This window comes from Scardinius erythrophthalmus (assembly GCF_964197995.2).
Source record: "Scardinius erythrophthalmus genome assembly, chromosome: 3".
NCBI lineage: Eukaryota > Metazoa > Chordata > Actinopteri > Cypriniformes > Leuciscidae > Scardinius > Scardinius erythrophthalmus.
This window is the reverse complement of record NC_138223.1, coordinates 6,317,889-6,338,288: the sequence shown is the minus strand read 5'-3', so window position 1 is coordinate 6,338,288 and position 20,400 is coordinate 6,317,889. Positions and strand designations below refer to the sequence as shown.

Genomic DNA, 20,400 nt, shown 5'->3' with positions numbered 1-20,400 from the left:
AACTCCTCCCACTGTCCGAGTTTAGCTCCGCCTTTCTGAATCGCCACCAAAGTTTTCGTCCCTTTTTTCCTTATATGGTTACGCACGAAGTTGATTGACAGATAAGCACGCCCCCCTGATTCGCGGCCATCCGCAGACGGTACGGTGGCTCCCCACACTGACTGACACAGTAACCTGTGAGCTACTGTGCTCCTGCAGCTCACATTCCAGAAACATTGTGAGGAAAGCAAACAAACCTGGATGGATGGATCCTTTACTATTAAACATATTTTAGTGTCCATAGTGAACTGAAACGTGTCGGATTTCGTGACTGATCTGAATGTTTCAGTCGCTCGCGCTGAAGCGAACGCGGATTCCTCGCGCAGAGAATCAAAGTCTCTCAAACGCACCGTTTAGCTGCACAAACATGGATGTTCTGGCCAATTACAGTATTTTTCAAGAACTTCAACTTGTTCATGACACTGGCTACTTCTCCGCGATGCCGTCTCTGGAGGAAAACTGGCAGCAGGTGAATTGCTTTTATCTCTGTCTTTGCAATTTATCCAACTTTTTTCGCTTGTCAGTGCGCTCTTGCGTGCACGCGCAACTTATACATACGCGACAAACAGTATTTATTGCATTTTGCATAATTGCAACTCTGCGTAAGGTGTCTTTAGTATTGCATATGCATTTGAAAAATACCACGTGGTTGAAATAATTTGATGCTTTCATGCCATACAGCTTACTTCTTGCTACCTAGTGCAATGTTAGCAAAACATGCTGGGAAATTAAGATCTGAATAATACAAACAGAGACTCTTTGAATAATAGATCTACATCTGTCCTATCAGTGTTTTTTCAGTTCCCTTGGCACTGCACAGACTCTCGACTCTACTGCATTATATATAAATGCATGCGCGTGATTGACTCGTAATGTGTCTGGCTCTTAAACGTGCTTGACAGACGTATATAGTGCGCATATCTATGAAACTGTGTAGAATCTTATGTATAATCTACTCATTTTCATGCAAATGCCACTTTTTCCCATTCACGAGGATGGAGCCATGCGGCGCGTGGACAAAGCACACATGGACGTTGGTTTATTCACTCGTGCATTCACAACGATTTGAGATTTATGAAATCCATTTAGGGAACAGAATTGGTTTGCACCGTGCACATGTGAGTAATGACTGTGGCGCGTCGCGAGCGCATGGATGGAGGCATGCTTTGCGCAGAGTTGAGCTCTCCGCAGTGCTGAAGGGGCAAAGCATGGTCCATCCATTGATGCCGGTGCATTGCTTTCTCAACGTGCATTGATTTTTAGATTGCTCGGCCATTTTTATTAACCTTTGGGTTCTGATTGCATTTTTCTCAATATGATGCATCTAATGCTGGCTGCTTTGGCACCATTGTTTATTGGTTGGTTTATTTGGTCATTATGCCTCTAACCTTGAGTTTTGATAGATGGTCATGCAGTATTGGTCATTTTGAAAATGGATCACTCTACTTGCTTATATGCAGGTTTGCATACAATGTCATGTAGTGACAATTCACATGCAATGCATGTAGTTATGAGCTATATGAATTGAAATTTTTGTACTTTTAAATATAAGTGAACTACATAGAAGCTTATGGGGATAAAATTGTAGAATGGTAACCAGTTACAGAAACTACTTATACGTTCATGTAAATTTGAACCTAAAACCTTGATGTTGAAGAAGAAAAGTTCATAGTAGGACTAGTAAGTGTGCATGTAGGAGTTGGGGAGCCAGTGTTTGTCTTTGCTATTGACTTTCAATGGTTTATATGAATAAGAAATGCTCAAAGACTGACATTTGACCTCAATATAGCTCCTGTGCCCTTGGTGCTCTGTAGTGCTAAGTGATCCTAAAGGCCAGACTTCCTCCAAAGCAGCGAATATTGCTCACAAACCGTGTAATCCCTAGTAAGTGGAAAGAAATAGGCCAAAACAGTAGAGACCTTCTTCCAAGCTTTAATAGGCCTACAAGACTACTTATTCTCTAGACGCTGCAGCTCTTCACCTCATGTTACTCTTCTGGTTGTGCTTAAAATTGATTAAATGTGGATGGCAATGATGTGCGTTGTCTTTAGAAAGACTGTGTAAAAACACCCTGACTTTAGTTGAGCAAAATGTCAGTCAGCATATTGACGTCAACGTTGCACTCAAAGACCTCAGAGGCCATTTCAGGTCATAAATATGATATTACAAGAAAAATACGATTCAATTTTCAATACGCGTCTCAAGTATCCAGCTATGTCAGGGGAGGACCTATTGAAAAGTGATAAGGAGGGATTGTGTAGTTGCAAAATTCAATATAGAACAAAAGATCCTTGCCTGAAGCTCCTCCATCAACCATCACATGCCCTATAGCCATGACAGAGGATATCCAAAATACCTCACCTTGAAGAGACTCTCAGTGTGACTCACCTACTCCTGTGGAGAAGGGTATCTGCAAAATTGGAACAGAGAATGGTATGGCGTCTGTCCCCATCGAAACTGAATGACCATTCTGGAACTCATGGGATACATTGGCACATCAGACTATTCTGGAGTGCTTTTGTCTCATGGCATCTATTTTGGGACTTAGGGGAACTTGAAATGTCTTTTGTTCTCATTGCTTTCATTTCAACTGTCTGATATTTTTAGGCTTGGTTTTGAAATCTTTGCTTGCAGCTGCAATAACATGTTGTGGTGGAGAGCAAGGAAAAGAATGCCTTTATGAGATGTTTCCCTCTATTTAACCACAATAAGAAGTATTAGAGATGGATGATATGACCAGAGTCTTGTATTACAATATCAGTGATTTTACATCATTTATACTATCTGTTTTAAAATATTAGTATCACTGTTTTGAGTCTTTTACTTTTAACTTTTTGTACTGGTGATATGCTGTATCACATGAGCAAGATTGTTTCCACAAAAACTGTATTTTGCAAGCGTAATATTGCTTTTATACAACAGTTCAATAAATTCGAATTTAATCATGAGTAATTTTAGACACAATATTGCCAGTAACTTTGTCTTTTTTTTTTTTGCTCCGCCAATGAAAAGTCACTGCAGAAACGTTCAAATCTGTTTAGTGACTCATTCATAAAGACGATCACTTGTTTTGCTCCTGAATGAATCAGAGTTTTTAAACAAATCAGAAGTATGATTTGAATGAAACTAATTTTTTACAGATTGGTTGAATGAAAGTTTCCTTGACTCACTCTTCCAGTCACTTGTCGTCATGTCACCAACTGGCGAATTGACGTAACCTACAGAAAGAGTCGCTGAAAAATACCACGATTAATACAAAAATGAATATGACAGCTAATGCAATTACTTTTTATTCTTCTTTTTATTTATTTTATTTTAATTTTACCGTTGAACTATTGAATTAAACACTTTACAAATGAACGGTACATTTAATTAGATTTTTTCTTTTTATTTGGAAACCGACGAATGCAAACCAAAAGATTTTGCTTTTGTTATGAATAATTTATGGCATCAGTGCAAAAAAATTAAAACCAACTCACTCAAAACAGTGAGTATTAATTGCTCAATTTTGTCCCACTTTGTATTTTACTAATCATGCTATAAACAGTAAAGTAAAATTATGCCACTTTACTCAGATCTAATAGTAGCATTTGCTTTATGAGATTAAGAAAAAAATCTTAATTGATGTAGATGTCAAAAATAGCACTTTTCCCACAGCATGAGGTTTCAGTCATTTAATGGTGCTGGTTAATAGTGCTTCCCTGCTGTTCTTACATGATTTGTCATATGGCAAGCATGGAACTACTCATAAGCATTAGAATTATGACTGACAAGCACAAAAAGAAAACTGCACTTGTAGATCTTTGAAACGTCTTTACCACATTTCATTTGCATGCTAATACTGTAATCGCAGCGAGGAAGTTTGATCCCTTCTTTATAAGAGATTCTTAATCAGGATGTGGTTAAGGAAATGTTTTTGTACTTTTGCATCTTTGCGCGCTCGGATCCACCAGACGTTTTTTCTCTTGCAGCCTCAGGCCAGGGCAAACTCTGTAACTGATACTGTAATGACTCTCCAAAGAGCCTAATGCACTGTGCTAAGGCAGCACATTGTGTGTTTCACAGTGTCAACTACTTACAGGAACGCTCCTCTAAAGTCATTACGTTGCTTTCTTGACTAAATGCCCCAAGGAAAAGTCTAAGAATAAACCAACCCTTTTTAACCCATACCTCCCATCTCGCCAAACCTCGATGCAAAGCCACAAAGATAAACAACCAAAAAAAAAAAACCATGCCACATTTCACGTTCCCCCTTTGAAATCTATCCTATGTCACAGCCCCATGTCCCTAGCTGCAGAACGGCTCCTGTAGTCGCATGCTTATGAGGATTGACAGGAGGCATTGAGCAAAAGTGCCAAGCGTGCATATTCCGTGCTGCAGTCTCTGCCACTCCGAAACCCCGGCTGCACAGAAGCCGAAAGAAAAAGACACCCAAAAAGACCAAATCTACTCTTCCATTCTTGGATGCTTTGAAACTTAGTTTTGCACTCCATAGAAGCGTCTTCAACCAAAGCTTGGGCCAGTCCAGGCAGAGACCTCGAGCTCTCGCTTATCCACCGCCTTGTTTAGGCCCGTGGACCCGAGCGGATTCCCATTACCGTAGGCGATGACTGCTGAAATGTGTGTTATGTAATTCTCTCAGCGCCACAGCTGCCTTCTTACAGCGTGCAAGTCGGGCCGCCGGAGAGAGAGCCAAACCCAGCCACATCACTGTGAAATCTTAAAGAGGTTTCCGGATCACACGGCTCCGCGGGCCACGTCTTCATGCTGGGAGACAGACCATATGGATCATTTAGTAAAATACACAGAGTTTTTTCCTCTTAAGAATAATTTATGGACTCGTTGTTTAGTGCTCGCCTCAAGTGAGAATTATAAGAAAATGAGACGGGCCGTCCTGGCTGACTTGTTTTCAACACTAAAATGTTACACGAAAAGGACTTTTTAGAGTGCATGCGCATCCACCAAATGTTATTGAGACACCATTAGCCATCATAACCGCTTATTTCAAACCAATATGCATCAGTAAATGAGTTAATTCGCACCCTTTAGTGATTCCATTCACACTTTTCGCTTGATTGCAATGCTCTGAGATTGAGTCCTCTACATTATCAGATGTGCTGGCTCATATTAACTACATCACAGTCCTCATTTATCATCGAAACCAGCGACAGATTTTTGGATAACACGCCGTGTAATGGAGCTGAAATGATCTGGTTGCTTGAGATAACATCAGTGCACTGATCCCATTGCTACTGACAAGCATCAGTAATTGAAAATGACAAAGCGATAGTGCTCTCCATCGCATGAGTCAATTCGGGGAGTTATTGCAATATAGTTGTCATGCATAGCGCATGGCTACTGCTCTAAGACAGTCGACTCGAGCGAGAAACGGGCCTTATGATAGGTGAAGCGTCTTTAAATATGCAGAGATATCATTAGTGGCTCTGCCGAGATCCCTCGCTGTACCTCTGACAGGTTCACTTCTGCGGGTGGATTTCAGGTGGAAAAAACAGAGCCTTGTTTCATCAGTAGTCTTGGCTCCCACAAAGCAGACATATGGCGCTTTCTCAAGATTACTTAAGAATGTGGTTGCATTCGGCTCTTGCATGACACGCTCGCCAGTTTCTAATAATTCACTGATTATGCAGCACTTGTCATAAATAGTACTCTGTGGGCGGTTTTGCAAGCTTGTGACGTCAATATTGTTTTAACCCTAGAATGCATGACACCAAAAACAAAACTACAGGGTGCAAGGGTGTCAACATGATGACCCGTATTGGATTCAGTGGTTTTCATCAAAGTGAGTGCATGCTGTTTTTAATCTCATTTTCAGAAATTAAATAATTTAATTTTGATTATACCCAAATGTTTAAATGTTTCAACACTTTCACTTGCATTAAAAAAAAATGTAAATACTTTTTTATGAACCTATGGTCAAATACAGTAAAATCAGCAATATTGTGAAATATTATTGCAGTTTAAAATAACTTTTCTCCATTTGAATAGATTTTAAAATGTAATTTATTCTTGTGATGCAAAGCTGAATTTTCAGCAGTCATTACTCCAGTCTTCATGCTCCCCTTTATGCATTGTAGGGTGATAGTTTGATGGGGCAGTTGAATTGGGCTGGATTCAGACTCTCGTTGCATCACGACTCGTGTTGTCCTGTAACCCGTAGGCCACGGCTCCACCATCACCAGTGACATTTGTGTCAGAGCATCTAATGCTTTCCCCCTTCATTTGCGTCACAAACCCACATTCGCTTGTTTATGTTGTCGCATATGACTCTTAACTCTTAACAATGACAACGGTCTTCCCACTGCCGAGCTCAAGTGCAACTGTCAGGGTCACACTGTAACAATACTCAAGCTGACCCCTAGCAATCCAATTAGACTCCTGCACTACAGCAGTGAGTAGGCAACCCACTCTAGGCACTGAGATCATTAATCTGACTGGGGCCAGATGATTGCCCATGATGGCTGCCACATTGAAGGGTGATGAAAAGGTTAGCGTCTGATGAAAGAGGAGACGGGAGATGGTGCACTCATTTGTCGAAGGCCTCTGGAGTAAGTGTCAGCACCCAGAGCTGCGGAGCGAGGGAAAAGGAGTGAAGTGGAGCATCTTTATGTATGAGTCCCGAATCTAGCGCAGACGTGAGACACAGCGATGGCACTCAAGGCTTTGATTAACAGGCCGAGTAGAACTGAGCTCTTTTTTCACTCTTGCACACAGCTTGACAGCGATTTTCCCTTCATTTAAGATAGAATGTAAAACTTTTACAAGGCGGTGCAGGGCAGGGAATGAACCGGCAATAACGTGCATAAGAAATGCAAATAGTCTCACTTTCATGTGGAAAGTTTCAGGAAGATTGGTCTTTTCATGGCATCAAATGGCATCAAAATTACCTATTTACTATACACTGTGGTTCAAATGTTTGGGGTCATTACTACATGATTCAGTGTGGTGTGTCACAAGTTTAAGAAAATGTAATACTTTTATTCAGCAAGGATGCATACCATTTATCAAAAGTTACAGTAAAGACTTTTACATTTTATTTTCAATTAAATGCCGTTCTATCAAAGAATCCTGACAAAATAATGTATCACGGTTTTTAAGATTGATAACAAGAAAAATGTCTCTCGATCACTTTTCAAGTGTTTGTCTTAAATCTTGAAGAACTTGGTTGGAATTTCATTCATTGCATAATTAAAATGGGTTGTGAACAATTTTTGTTGACCTTAAAGAAATGTGTAAATTTTAAATAAGTCAAAATGTGTCAGTGTTATTAAAGGGATAGTTCACTCTGATGTCATTTTTTTTTCTACAGAACTCAGGATATTGTTGTTGTTTATTTCCCAGCGTTCTTTAAAATATCATATTTGAAAAAAAAATGTGTTTCACAAAATAAAGTCATACAGGTTTTGAATGACATAAGGGTAAGCAAATGACTAGGAGAATTTACTTCTTTTTTTTTTTTTTTTTTTTTTTTCTGGTGAACTGTCACTTTAAATAACACATTTTACTTAACTACATTCTGAAAATAACTCACATTTCAGAGTGATATCATGACCTCTTGCTCTGTCCCAGCTAAAACAGTCACTCATTTTTAATTATGTTATGTTTGCCATTGACAGCAGGATTATTAAAGAACGTGTTGCTAAGGAACCACGATTTGTTACAGCTATTGCACTTGTTTGTTTTGGCGTCGTCCTCCTCATCGGTCATTGTATGCATGGAATCTCACAGCCAGCGTCTCCTGCGATACCTCCAGAGAAAGTCTTCCAACAGACCTTGAGAGATACAATGAAGGACAATGTTCTCTCTGTAAACATCCCATCGCTTTTCTTCTCTTTTTTTCATCTGAAGCCATCAATCACCGCCAGCAACATTTCAGCCTCAAAATGGGTCATGAAACTTAAAGCGACAAGAGGCGTTGTTTATCAAGGTTTATGCAAGCTTCAATCAATCACCCCGTCTATTGCTGCGTGGAGTTGAGCGCAATTCTGCAGAGGAGAGAAATTCAGCTTTTTGAATCTAATGGATTGATTCATTGAATCATTTATGCAACAAAAAAAACATGCATTGTGCAATCATTAGAATAATGAGACATTTGCACATTATAACGTGCAGTTTTGTGATGCTTTTTTGGAAAAGCATGTTTGAAAGCCCCATCATGCTGTATGCATGCACCATGCACGTGTGAATTTGTGCATGCGTGTGAGTGTCAGATGTGGGATTTCTCCATGAAACATTGCTGAGCTCAGCACTTCTATTGCCTCAGTGTCTGTGTGTGTGTGTGTGCATATGTGACTTACTCAGCCGTGGCATATATGCAAAGCCAGCTGTATTTCCATATGCTCCAAGTTACCGTTGTCTATGGTCCACATGACCTGGCTTGGCTCCAGTACTGGCCTGCGTTGTAACACCTGGATACAGCAATACCCAGTTCTCACCACCACCCCATCCCTTCTGCTGAAGCAGGCAAACACATTCTTTCTTTCTGACTGCTTTGCAGTTGCTGCTCACTGGAGGAAGTGAAAGGAGGGCTGGCAAAGCACTGTCCAAATTTGGATGTACATCAGTTAAGCTGAATTGGTTTATGTCAAGATTGCACAACATAGCAGTGTGTTTTGTATCTTTGTTATACGCTTTCAAAAGAAACCTTCAAGAGGCAATGGTTATTAATATTTAAAGCCAAGAAAATCAATTATGTTTGTAGCCTGTTTTGCTGTCTGCTAGCTGAAAATCCTTAGTTTGATCACTTTTTAGTGTAAAAAAATAGCAATGCCTGTCAATAGAATAAAATAATCCTGATTATCTCAAGACATTATAAAGCAGAATGAAAACTGACAAATATTTAATGAATATATATACCGTATGTATGTATGTATGTATGTATGTATATATATATATATATATATATATATATATATATATATATATATATATACATATATATATGTGTGTGTGTGTGTGTTAAGTGTTAAGTAATTGATGTTTTAATATAATGTTTATTTTGGCAACTCTAAAAATTACCGTTTTGTTCTGTTTTTTTTATTGATTATTAGTTTCATTTTTATATTTGCTTTCTAAAAGGTTGGATTTTTTCTAAAAGGAGGATATTCTCTACACAACTGTTTTGAAACAATTACACTTATTTTTAATGCACTTTATAAATGAAAAAAAAAATTGAACTTCAAATCTGTGCACTAGTATATTTTCATACTGCACCTTTCCAAAACACAGGTTACAATAAGTTACATTCAATTAATCAATCTAGATTAGTATTTATCCAGCGTTGGCATTCTTCACAAATTGTGTTTTATACACTCTTTTTAATTATTTTTAATAGAAGAAGCAGAGAGCATCAAATCCCCTAATTCTTCTTTAGTAGAGCCTGTACACACTTACCAGTTCTCGTGGCATAAGGAGGTTTGTCTTTGTTTTAGCATGGGAGAGCTATTTGGGTCGGAAGTTATTTTGGGATGCATTGCTAGAAATACCTGTGGGAGTGAGTAATAGTTGAAATGAGACCATCTTTAAGTTGGTTTGTGTAGTCATTTCCATATGTTTAGAGCCTGTGCCATGTTCACTCGAAATCAAACAACTTTGTTGTTGTTGTTATTCTTTCATTTATTTCTGTGTTTGAACATGCAGATATCTTTAAAAGCGTTATAAGTCAAAACATACAGTATCTATTTCTCCTGCTCTCTTTAAAGGCTTTCGTGCTCAGGGCTTTTTGGTATTTAATTATCTACTTCTAATTAATCCAATTATGAGTCATTTGAATCACAGCAGATGTGGGTCCGCAAACTCAAGCAGGTGTGAAAAGATCGTCCTCCCCGACTCAAATCCCAACGGTTTCGCTTTCACTCTTGGCTCGGACTCTCATATTCATTCCGTGGAGGTTGAAACATTACCCACGTGCCTCGAGAACAATAGGCTAGAGTTGCCATCCGAAAGCATGACTCACTGTCCTCTATTAACTGGCATGTTAATCGCATGCAGGAACAGAGAACGATCAGCATGAGTAAACGGGTCCAAGAGTGGGAGTTTAGAAATGTCTGGAATCCATCTTGCATCCTCAGTCCACTCTGAAGACAATGCAAAACTTGGCTGTAAATTATTTGCGATAACTCAAAATGGCCACAGTAAGTAGGCTATAGCGGCTCTGCCTTAATGGACCGAACTCAATGAACTCACCATGGAAAGGAAGGCGGGGGCTGTCGCACTTCCCTGAGATGGAGGGAAAATGAAAACGGCAGCTCTGCGCTTCCTTGAGGTGTGTGTCCGCTTGCAGTTGGCTCAGCGGATTTGTTTTTTTTTTATGCCATTGCATGTGCGTGTGTGTCAACGGTAGGAGGGGATGAGTTTAACTACGACAACACTTCCACCCTGTAGGCAGTATGTGATAGATCAAAATAATGTTATACTGAGGAGAAAGGAATTCATTTGCAATTGTGGTAAGGTATATAAGTATGAAGATGCTCTCATTGAAGCATTGAAAACAGAAAACGTTTTAATGTCAAGGATGTCAGTAGATTTAGACATTTGACAGAGCTCTATTAATCAGCTGATCTCAGATTGCCCTAAATATGGCGAGTTTCACTAGAAATTACACATCTGGATCACTGCACGCAGGATTATGCCTAAGTTCAGTTAGGATATTTAAGTAGCTTTTATAAATGTGCCTTAGAGTAAAACTTTACTGGTGTGCATCTTGAGACAAAACAATGACACTGACATATTTTAAGATATGTCAGTGCAAGTTGCTCGCAGTTAAAACAGCTCAAACATGCATTTTAGTCTGGGACTAGTTTAAGACTTGTCTGTGAAACCAGGAGTGAATGTATTTAATTTAAATCTTAAGCTTGCATATACCGTGCTATTCGAAACATGTTCAAATCCCACAAGGCCAGTTGTAGAGTCTAGCGTAAGAAAATGGTTGGGAATGTCAGACACAAGTGCAATATTACATAAATGTCAGGCGACTTCTTGTAACTGTTTACATATCAATATGGAACATTTGCCATGTTCACACGTTAAATACTATTCATTTAATTAAAAAAGGAATGTGGATGTGTGAAATCACCTATTCAATATTTATAACTTGCATGCAAGCACACCGCCAAAGAATTTTGCGCAATCACCACATTACACCCCAAAAATCCTGTGTCTTTTGGTCAGAAACTGGCCAAAACTAAAAGCTGCATCGGATTCATCCGAGCCGCACTGGGAATTTCCCCACACCAGGCCTGTTGCACTGTGTCGAATGTGCGCTGCATAACAACACAATGGCTCGCTGTAGAGGGATGTTCACTGCCAGCTTACCCAACCTGAGCCCTTTGATCCTGCCCTTTGTAATGCAAATCAAAAGGAGGAGAGAGTAGGACACCAGGGAGAATCTTCATGATGGTACTATGGTTCATGCTGATGTGTGCAGTTGTCAATTTCTCACTTGAAATTTGGACTACACAGTTAATGCGAATGGGTTTGAGAAGCGTACTGACTTACCCAGGTATGTAGATTTATCTCTGGTGTACAATCATTTATTTACTGTTATGGGTATTTTGCCTTTATGGGACAGTGTTAGAAATGATACGATCAGAAAATTACTAGTGGTTGACCAATAGTTTTTAAATGGCTGATACTAATATTTAATGAGCAGGCGGCATAGAAGCCGTACGATGCTGATAAAACGCAACTTGATGTCAAATGAGAGAAAATTACTTGAGTTAAATCAAATACTTTTTTGTACTCTGAAAAAAAAAATTGTGTAGGGTTTACTCTGAAACTATTTTCACTCAGAAATTGCTAGGAAATTTCACAAATAAATGCAATAAACACTTAATTAAGTAGAAAGACTTAAATAATATATTCTTGTAAAACATACTTATTTAGTCTGTTTTATTGACAACCCCGAATTTTTTATTTTTTTTTACAGTGTATTAAAAGCATGAAAAAGTATTACCTTTTTTTTCCCCTATTTTTTCCGTAATACTTTATAAAAAATAATGACATTTTGTTTGGCCACCTCTCCATAGACATTAAAAAGTGTGTACATGTTTTTCGAGAATAATTTTTTATTTATATTTAACTTATTTATTGAAATGATTTCATTTGGTAGTGAAATTGCATCGATGCATTGATGGAACCATTAAGGAACCAGAATTATTATGAGAAATTTGAATCATTCTTTATATTTCCCATCCCTAATAATCACCACATGCAACATGCAAAACGCACTGCACTACATGCCGTCTCCGATCCTAGAATGCGGTTCAAGGAAATTGGGTGGAAACGTGTTGTTGTTTACATTGTTAAAGCTGAGACTTGTGGTCATAGATCTACACATCAAGTATTCTGATAAATATTTCCCTTTAGCTCATTAAGCAATGTCGTTGTATGTTTTTTTTTTTTATTACCCATTATCCCTATTTTCCTCCATGCTTTAATGCTTTTGTCTTTGTGGCTCTCATTATGAGGATTAGGCCCGCTGCCTCGTGCCACAACAGGTCGCCCCATCCTCAGGGCAGACACCCGCCCCATGTATGGTAACAAGCTGTTAACCCTCAGTTAAAATGAGCAACACCCCCTTCACTCCCCCACTATCAATGGATTCACGCTGGGACTTAATGCTCTATGAGTGCTTTAATGAAAATTGGTGGATCTTGAAAAGATTAGCTAGCATTGCCAGACTGCGGCCCGTAAGCAACCCGTAAACACATAAACAACCAAATCCTGTTAAAGCTAGATAGTGGATCCCGTACCGCGCTCTGGCATTGTCGCTCGGATTATCTCTGGCACCCCGTCCTTTATTTTCCTTTAAGAAGCATCGCTGCATGGTTCAAGCATTCAAATCAATGAAAAATATATTGGATTGACTTTTCGAGGCACCACCGCTAATGTTTGTCCTTTTGTAAATCCTGATTTAGCCCTCGCACAATTTTTGTGGATTAATACGACGTGCTGATATCAAGGCGCCTACTCCCTTTTAGCTTCCACTCAAATCGTTGCAAGGGAAAATGTCAACACTAATTCATATTCAAATGAACTCCCTCTGACAATTAGAGTAACAAAGGCCTTGACGCATAGAGCGAATGTGGAGAGAACAGTGGCGAGGTGCTAGGTTGCGGAGCGCACAAAGCGCTATTGCACGCCTGACATAGTTTTGCTGATGAAGCGTCTGACTGGGGCTCTGTACCCATGCAGTGACCTCTAACCTGGGGGTTTTAACAAGCCACTCTATTGGCACTATTACTGTATTGTGCTGAACTGCCTGAAACAATGGAAAGTCGCTAACTCTGACTTGGTATCATAGAAATCAGCTGATCTTGCAGTCAGAGTTATCAACAGCTCATTGCACAAAGTGGACCACGACTAAACAGAGACTTCACAAACAAGTGACTCTTATGAACCGATTCCCAAATCACAAAGGCTGCATACGAAAACTTGACTTGTCGCCTCGCTGCCTTATCGGGCAGTGATTTTGTAGGCAGTGTTTGAGCACAAAGGCGCCTCTGAGGCAGACTTCTGAGGCAGTGTAACGGTTTAATGATCTACAGCAAAATAGAGTGAGCTTTGGTGATAACTAATCAAATATTTAATTACTACAATAGCAATTTCTCGCTAGAAATTACATCAGAAGTGGAAAACTTTGGTCAAATACGTACATTTACACACAATCAGACCACCAAATGCAACTTTTAGACACCATCTTTATTTTTTAACTCAACTGTCACCGAATGGTAAGCACAGGATTGTGGGATATCAAAGACAGCGAAGGATGCATCTGTGCTGCCTTCAAAAATCCATCAGATGAAGGTATCTCAGGAGACGGGAAGGGAAAAAGCTTTGGATTCGGACGTGCCTTGATTCCTTCCTGCCTTGGAGTGGATCCTCCGAAGGCAGCATCTTTTAACATTTTGGACGCAGCCCAAGTCACAGTCTCAAATGACTCGGAGCTGGTTCTTATTAGTGAATCAGAAACATGCAGTGTGACCAATGTAGTCTGATTCATGAACAAGTGATTCTTAAGAGCCAGTTCTTTTTAGTGAATCAGAAACACAGCACTACCAGTGTAGTCTGATTCTTGGACAAAACGCATCCAGCAGAACATCAAAATGAACATTTATACATTTATGTTCATATTTTTATGTGGTATTCATATATAAGTTATGTTAGATCTGAAATTATAAATAATAAAATGTATAATAAATTCTATTAATTATTTACAAGTGGATGTATAGGTAGGTAGGTAAATAGGTAGGTAGGTAGATAGAGAGAGAGATAGATAGAGATAGATAGTATTTGTACAGTATATTAGAACTATTGTATATATATATATATATATATATATATATATATATATATATATATATATATATATATATATATATATATATATATATAAATTTAAATTAATGTTATTTATATTTTCCAAATGTATATGCTGTTGGAAAAACAACAAAAACAGTAGTCACATTATACACAGGACAGGGCACATTCTTTCCAAGTGCTTCCTTCCTCCCACAGTAAAACTAGCTTTAAATGGTCTAGTGCTGATTGATCCACACACATCAGAAGGCTGGTTTATTGCTAATTACATTGCTTTTCCCCCTTAAGTGCGAGCATAAGATTAGCGCTACAGCTCAGGAGGGACAGGAACACTCGGAGCGCTTCATTTGCCTCCGGCTTGTAAAAATGTGCCAGCATGCTTTGTGTGAGAGTGTGATTTCTTAATTGGCGTTATGTCATATCTGCTATATTGCCGGCGACCGGTTTATCAGGCCCAAAATGCACGCTACTCTGTACCTTTAGCACCTTTAAACGAGCTGCGGCAAGCATCTCTACTAAAACTTGGAACTGAAAAGATTCTGTTTGCGAAGGTACCTTGATAAGCACTTGCATAATTAAGCCATTATCTTCCGGCTCCTGTTATATGTGATGGCGCTGTTTGCTATGTTTGGAAAAGGACATGTCCATATATCAACAAGGAGATGACAAACCATTACATCTTTAGTGGAGGCCATTGTTTTGTTCCTCACTGCACACGCTCCTATTAATGCTTATGTCAACAGGGCTCTTCAGGATCCATTTCACGAGTGCCAGCTTTGCCTTTATGGTTACTTAAAGGTGTCAGGAGGCATTAGCCTACATTCGGCTAACAGCCGCACTCCGATAATGTGTGGCACACTTTAGATCAATGTCATTTCTTTGAAAATGTCAGCTAGGATGCTTAGAAACTACTCTGGGTAATATTTTTTTTTCTTGTTAATTTGAGGTTTACATTGACAAGCAAGACAAGAAACATACTCAAGTACACAAATGCAGAGCCTTGGCTAACACATCTGCATCCAGTTTGCCAGACAAGGCTTAAGCCTAGTCCCAGACTAAAAAGCTTTTTTAACTGAAAGCAACTTGCACTGGCATATCTTAAAAAAAACAGCTGCCATTGTTTTGTCTCAATGTGTGTACACCAGTAATGTTTTTTTTTGTTTGTTTTTCTAAGGCATGTTTATAAAAGCTAATGAAATGTCCTAATTGAACTAAGGCCTAATCCCGGCTCAGTCTAAGCCCTGTCTGTGAAACCAGGCCTAAAAGTGCCCAGTCTCAGCTTGCATGCATTTGTGGTGGTAACTAGCCATAGCAATTTCTGTTTCAAAGTTGCTGTAAATGGTGTTACTGCACACATTACCCTCTCTTCTACAATCAACAACCTAAGTACTTTGATTTAATGGAAAAGAAAATAATGGAGAGTGCCGCCGTGGATCAATTGGATTAAGATCTGGGGAATTTGGAGGCCAGAATAAAAACTTGAACTCTTCATCATGCTCCTCAAGCCATTCCTGAACAATGTGTGCAGTTTGGCGGGGTGCATTATTCTGCTGAAAGAGACCACTAGGGAACACCATTGTCATGAAGGGGTGTACCTGCTCTGGAACAGTGTTTAGGTCGGTGGCACGTGTCAAATTTGCATTCGCATGAATGGCCAGACTTAGGGTTTCCCAAAAGACCATTGCTCAGAGCATCACACTTCCTCCACTAGCTTGTCATTTGTCCCACAGTGCATTCTGATGCGATTTCTTCCCTAGGTAAATGGCGCACAACGTCTGTTGGCTCGGACCAGACGGGATAGCCTTCACTACCCTCGTGCATCGATTATCCTTGGGCGCCCTACACCCTGTCGCCGGTTGTGCTTTGTCCCTCCTCGAACCACTGTTGGTAAATTCTCACCACTGCTGACCGGGAACAACCCACAAGCCTTGCCGTTTCAGAGATACTCTGACCCAGTCACCTTGCCATAACAATTTTACCCTTGTCAAAGTCGGTCAGATCTTTATTCCTGACTATTTCTCCTGCATCCAACACATTGATTATGAGAACTGGTGGTTTGCTCACTATCTAATCTACTTGGACTTTAATATGTGGCATTGTTTGGAGATGATCAACGATATTCACTTCACCTCTGACCGGTCATAATGTTTTAGCTCATCAATGTGTACTATATTCTTCCTCAAACAGAGCAACAGCAAGGTCATGGGTTCAATTCTCAGGGAATGCAAGGACTGATAGAAATGAGTACTTTGAATTCAATGTAAGATGCTTTGGATAAAAAAGACTTGCTAAAATGCTTCCATGTAAGTTATATGTAAAATAACACAATAACAATGAATTTGAGATTGTTTCAGGCCTTAATCTGTTTATGTTTAGTAACATGGTCATGTAAATGCTTTTAACTCACTATAAAGTCTTCTTAGCAGTTTGAGCCTAAGTCGTCTGACTCTTGCATCTCGTCGGTTGTGTATGCCCGAGACTGTGTGAACGTGTGTGCCTGCAAGCTTCCTGCAGATGAGATGTAGGTTATTTTTAGGCTCTGCCTGGCGAGGCTGTAAATGGAAGGCAGGGCAAGTTTTGAGGGCCACTGTTGATGAGATCACACATGGCCCCATCATTCCCCCCGTCCTATCGATCGACCGCGGCCTGAAGGGGGATTGTGTCTCAGGGTACTGCCAGCTGGCCAGTCCCTTCCTGAATCAAAGCACTGGCAGGTGGTCATTTGTGGTCCCCTCTCCCCTTAGCCCAAGCATTACATTACAGATCAATGACTGATCAGAGAACAGGCTGGATGAGTTTCACTTCTAAGCCCATCCGTCAGGGGGGTGTCATTGGCGTAAGTGGATAGCTGCAGTCAGTGTATATCTAACAGTGCCTGGTCTTTAAAAAGCCTTTTGGAAGGGTTTCTTTGTTATGTCAGATGGCTAATCAGCTTGCATGTGTTTTGCCAGCAGTACATCAGACAGTTGGTATGGTCAGAATGGCAAGAAATACTATTTGCATTAATCATTTTTTAGCATTTACAGTGAGGAATGATGTATGCCTTTGGAATATATTTTTTTATGCTTTTGAAAAAAGTCTCTTCTGTTCACCAAGGCTGCATTTTTATTTGATGAAAAAATGCAGTAATAATATTGCAAAATATTTATTACGATTTAAAATAACTTTCTGTAGTAATATATTTTAAAACATAATGGCAAAGGCGGAATTTTCAGCATCCTTACTCCAGTCTTTAGTGTCTCATGATCCTTCAGAAATCATTCTAGTCGGCACCTATAGCCTCATGGGCAGGGCACCGATATATAGTGCTGTTGCGCTTCGGGTGACCCGAGTTCGAATCCCGGCTCGTGGACCTTTCCTGATCCTGTCCCCCTTCTCTCTCCCACCTCGCTTCCTGTCCACTCTATACTATCCTATCACAATAAAGGCAAAAATCTTTAAAAATAAAAATTCTAAATTCTAGAAAAAAACTGGTGGAAACCATGCTACCATTCAAAACTTTGGGTTAAGGGTTAAAAAAAAAAGTGAATATGTTTATTCAGCTAGGCTCTTTAAATTATTCAAAGGTGAGAGTAAAGACATTCATAATGTTACGTTTCAGATAAATGCTGCAACTTTATTAATCAAATAATCCTGAAAAAATATATATATAAAAAATATCAAGCGGCGAAGAACACATTAATGATAAATAACTTCAGTGTTTCAGTTTTTACTGTATTTTTTTATCAAATGCAGCCTAATTAAATACAATTTTGATCAAATAAAAGACAGTCACTGTATTTTTGAATGTTTTTGAATTAATAGTTTGAGGAAATGACTCGATTTACTCTTAAACAGTCATGTGTCGCCACCTACTGGTTTACCTTTAGAAATCTATCAAGTGAATAGAATGGAGCAGGTTTGAAGTCAGAACCCGGAGGTCTAATTCGCCGCTGGTTCCTTTAAGATTTTTCTTTAGGGATTTAAAATGGGTTTTTTCAGTTAATGAGTAAAATAAAGCCTGTGGTAAACATAACTTGACTATACTTTGACGATTTGTTCTACAATGTAAATTACACGCACCCATAGTGAAAAGCGACAATTATGAAACGGTTATGTTTCTTTGAAGTAAAGTACCGTCAAGTTATGTTTACCACAGGCTTTATTTTACTCATCAATTGGAAAACCCCATTATAAATCCCCATAGGAAAATCTTGAAGGAACCAGCGGCAAAGTCATATCTGCACCACTCTATAGGCATTTTGCATTCAATACTGTATCCCATACAAAAGTGAACTGACCAATATCAAGTGCTTTTTTCTTTTCATCAGACTGCCAAACAATTCATGAGACAATGTCACATTCTACAGTCTGAAATGTCGCTCTTTGTCTTTTTAGAGTGTTAGTTCACCCACCGGAGGTCAATATGGAAACATCACATATCCTGAGCAGCAAACCATCCTTCTTTTCTTGAAATTGAAAATGCAGTTATCCAGCCGCTGAGAAACGATTATTTTCTGCAAGCACGTTTTCCCCCTTTCAGACCTTTTGACAAATGTAATGGGACAGCATTCAACAACCTGACCCGACAAATAACCCCAGTTCCCCTGTTTTCATTGAGCTGGTTGCCTCTCCGCCGCCGTCGGCCTTTAGCTGGGGACAGCTGATGCTAAATCATCTCCCAAAAATTAATAGAGCATTTCTCTGTCAACTTGCTTAACAGCTGTTTGCATTTGGTCTGGATATCGTAGTGCTTCTCTTCCACGGGCTCCTCATTCATTTTTATAACCAGCTTGTTTTATTAGCTCTGTCTGCTTGAGGGAGGCAGTGCTTGGATGTTAATTGGCGCGCCGCATGACGGTGTCCCCGCTGAGCGTCATGGTGCGAGGGGAAGATTGTATGAGGGTATCTCCGACTCCTTTCTCAAATCAGATTATCCTATATTAAACTTAATATAGTGCAAGCGATAGCCGGTCTTATATTGCGCTCACCCGTTGCTCGGCTTATGCCAGATATATGGCGGCGTTGTGATGGTTTCGATGGCTAGGGGGTGTGCTGAGATGCAAGAGGAAGTGACATGTTGTCACAGGTGCACAGATGCAGAAAAGATAATTGCACAGCGGGTACGACTATGAGAGACAGACGCGTCAACATCGCTGCCATAACACCCGATCGCGAGCCAGGTTCGTCATTTTACAGATGATAGATCGCCGCCAAACCCGCGGCGAGGAACGGGTCACAAATCGGCTCCGATGGACAGGCTTCCAAAAAAAGGCACCTACGTGACTGACAGCGAAGGGCCTTGTGTTTCTCGCTCTCACATCCTCAGCTGTGCTCGCTGCGGGGCACGTCACCGATGACTCACTTTATCAGTTCCAACCTCTCGATGTTTGACAGTCGCTCATTCCACGACGTGGTGCGAGATGCCGGCAGGAGGGCTTCACTCGCTCAGTTTCTGCACCCAGTGACATTTTGTGTACTATTTTTATATACTAATATCCTAACTAGGCATAGCAAGTTGGCGTTGAAAAGCAAACGCTGAAACTGCTGCACAGCTTTACAAAACACAGGCGACCAAAAGATATTTGGAGCAATCAGGTTTCTTAGGAAGAAACATCATGGCTAGTTACTTAGGAGGACATGGGTTTAGATGGTGTGTGTGTTTATGTGGTGATGTTTTTGTCATTAGTAGTGGTTGTCACTAGGGATGTTGATTTTGACTGCTTAAATACTCAAAATCAATCAGCTGAGGGTAGAACGATAGAGTTTTGCCTGCGCTATTTTTAAATTGCCTGTCAATGTACATATGCATCAGAACGTTTTTTTTTTACCATTGCATCACATCTTGCCATTTTTATAAGCATCTTGTGCTTTCAATGTAGCATTTTTAAGACAGCATGTCAAGTGGAAACTCGGGCGTCTGAGACATGTTTATGGCTGTCTAGTGTTTTGTTTCTTGTTTTTGTTTTTTTAACAGAAGAATGTGTGGTGCAATTCTAACCAACTGGGCCAACAAATTAAAATTTAGTTGTGAGAAAGAATAGA

The 20,400-nt window shown here is 39.7% G+C and overlaps 1 protein-coding gene across 2 annotated transcripts in view; it reads left to right on the top strand.

The window, feature by feature from the left end:
* Positions 1-203: 203 nt before the first annotated feature.
* Positions 204-20,400, top strand: part of klf7a (Kruppel like factor 7a) — a gene marked incomplete at its 3' end in the record, with an annotated part of 36,817 nt that continues 16,620 nt past the window's right edge. Inside the window, exon 1 of one of the 2 annotated variants that reach the window (XM_081360380.1) lies at positions 204-508. In XM_081360380.1, the coding sequence (XP_081216506.1) occupies positions 320-508 (189 nt within the window). In that variant the 5' untranslated portion in view covers positions 204-319. The remainder of the gene's footprint in view (positions 509-20,400) is intronic. The other variant, XM_081360381.1, reaches the window with a different exon arrangement.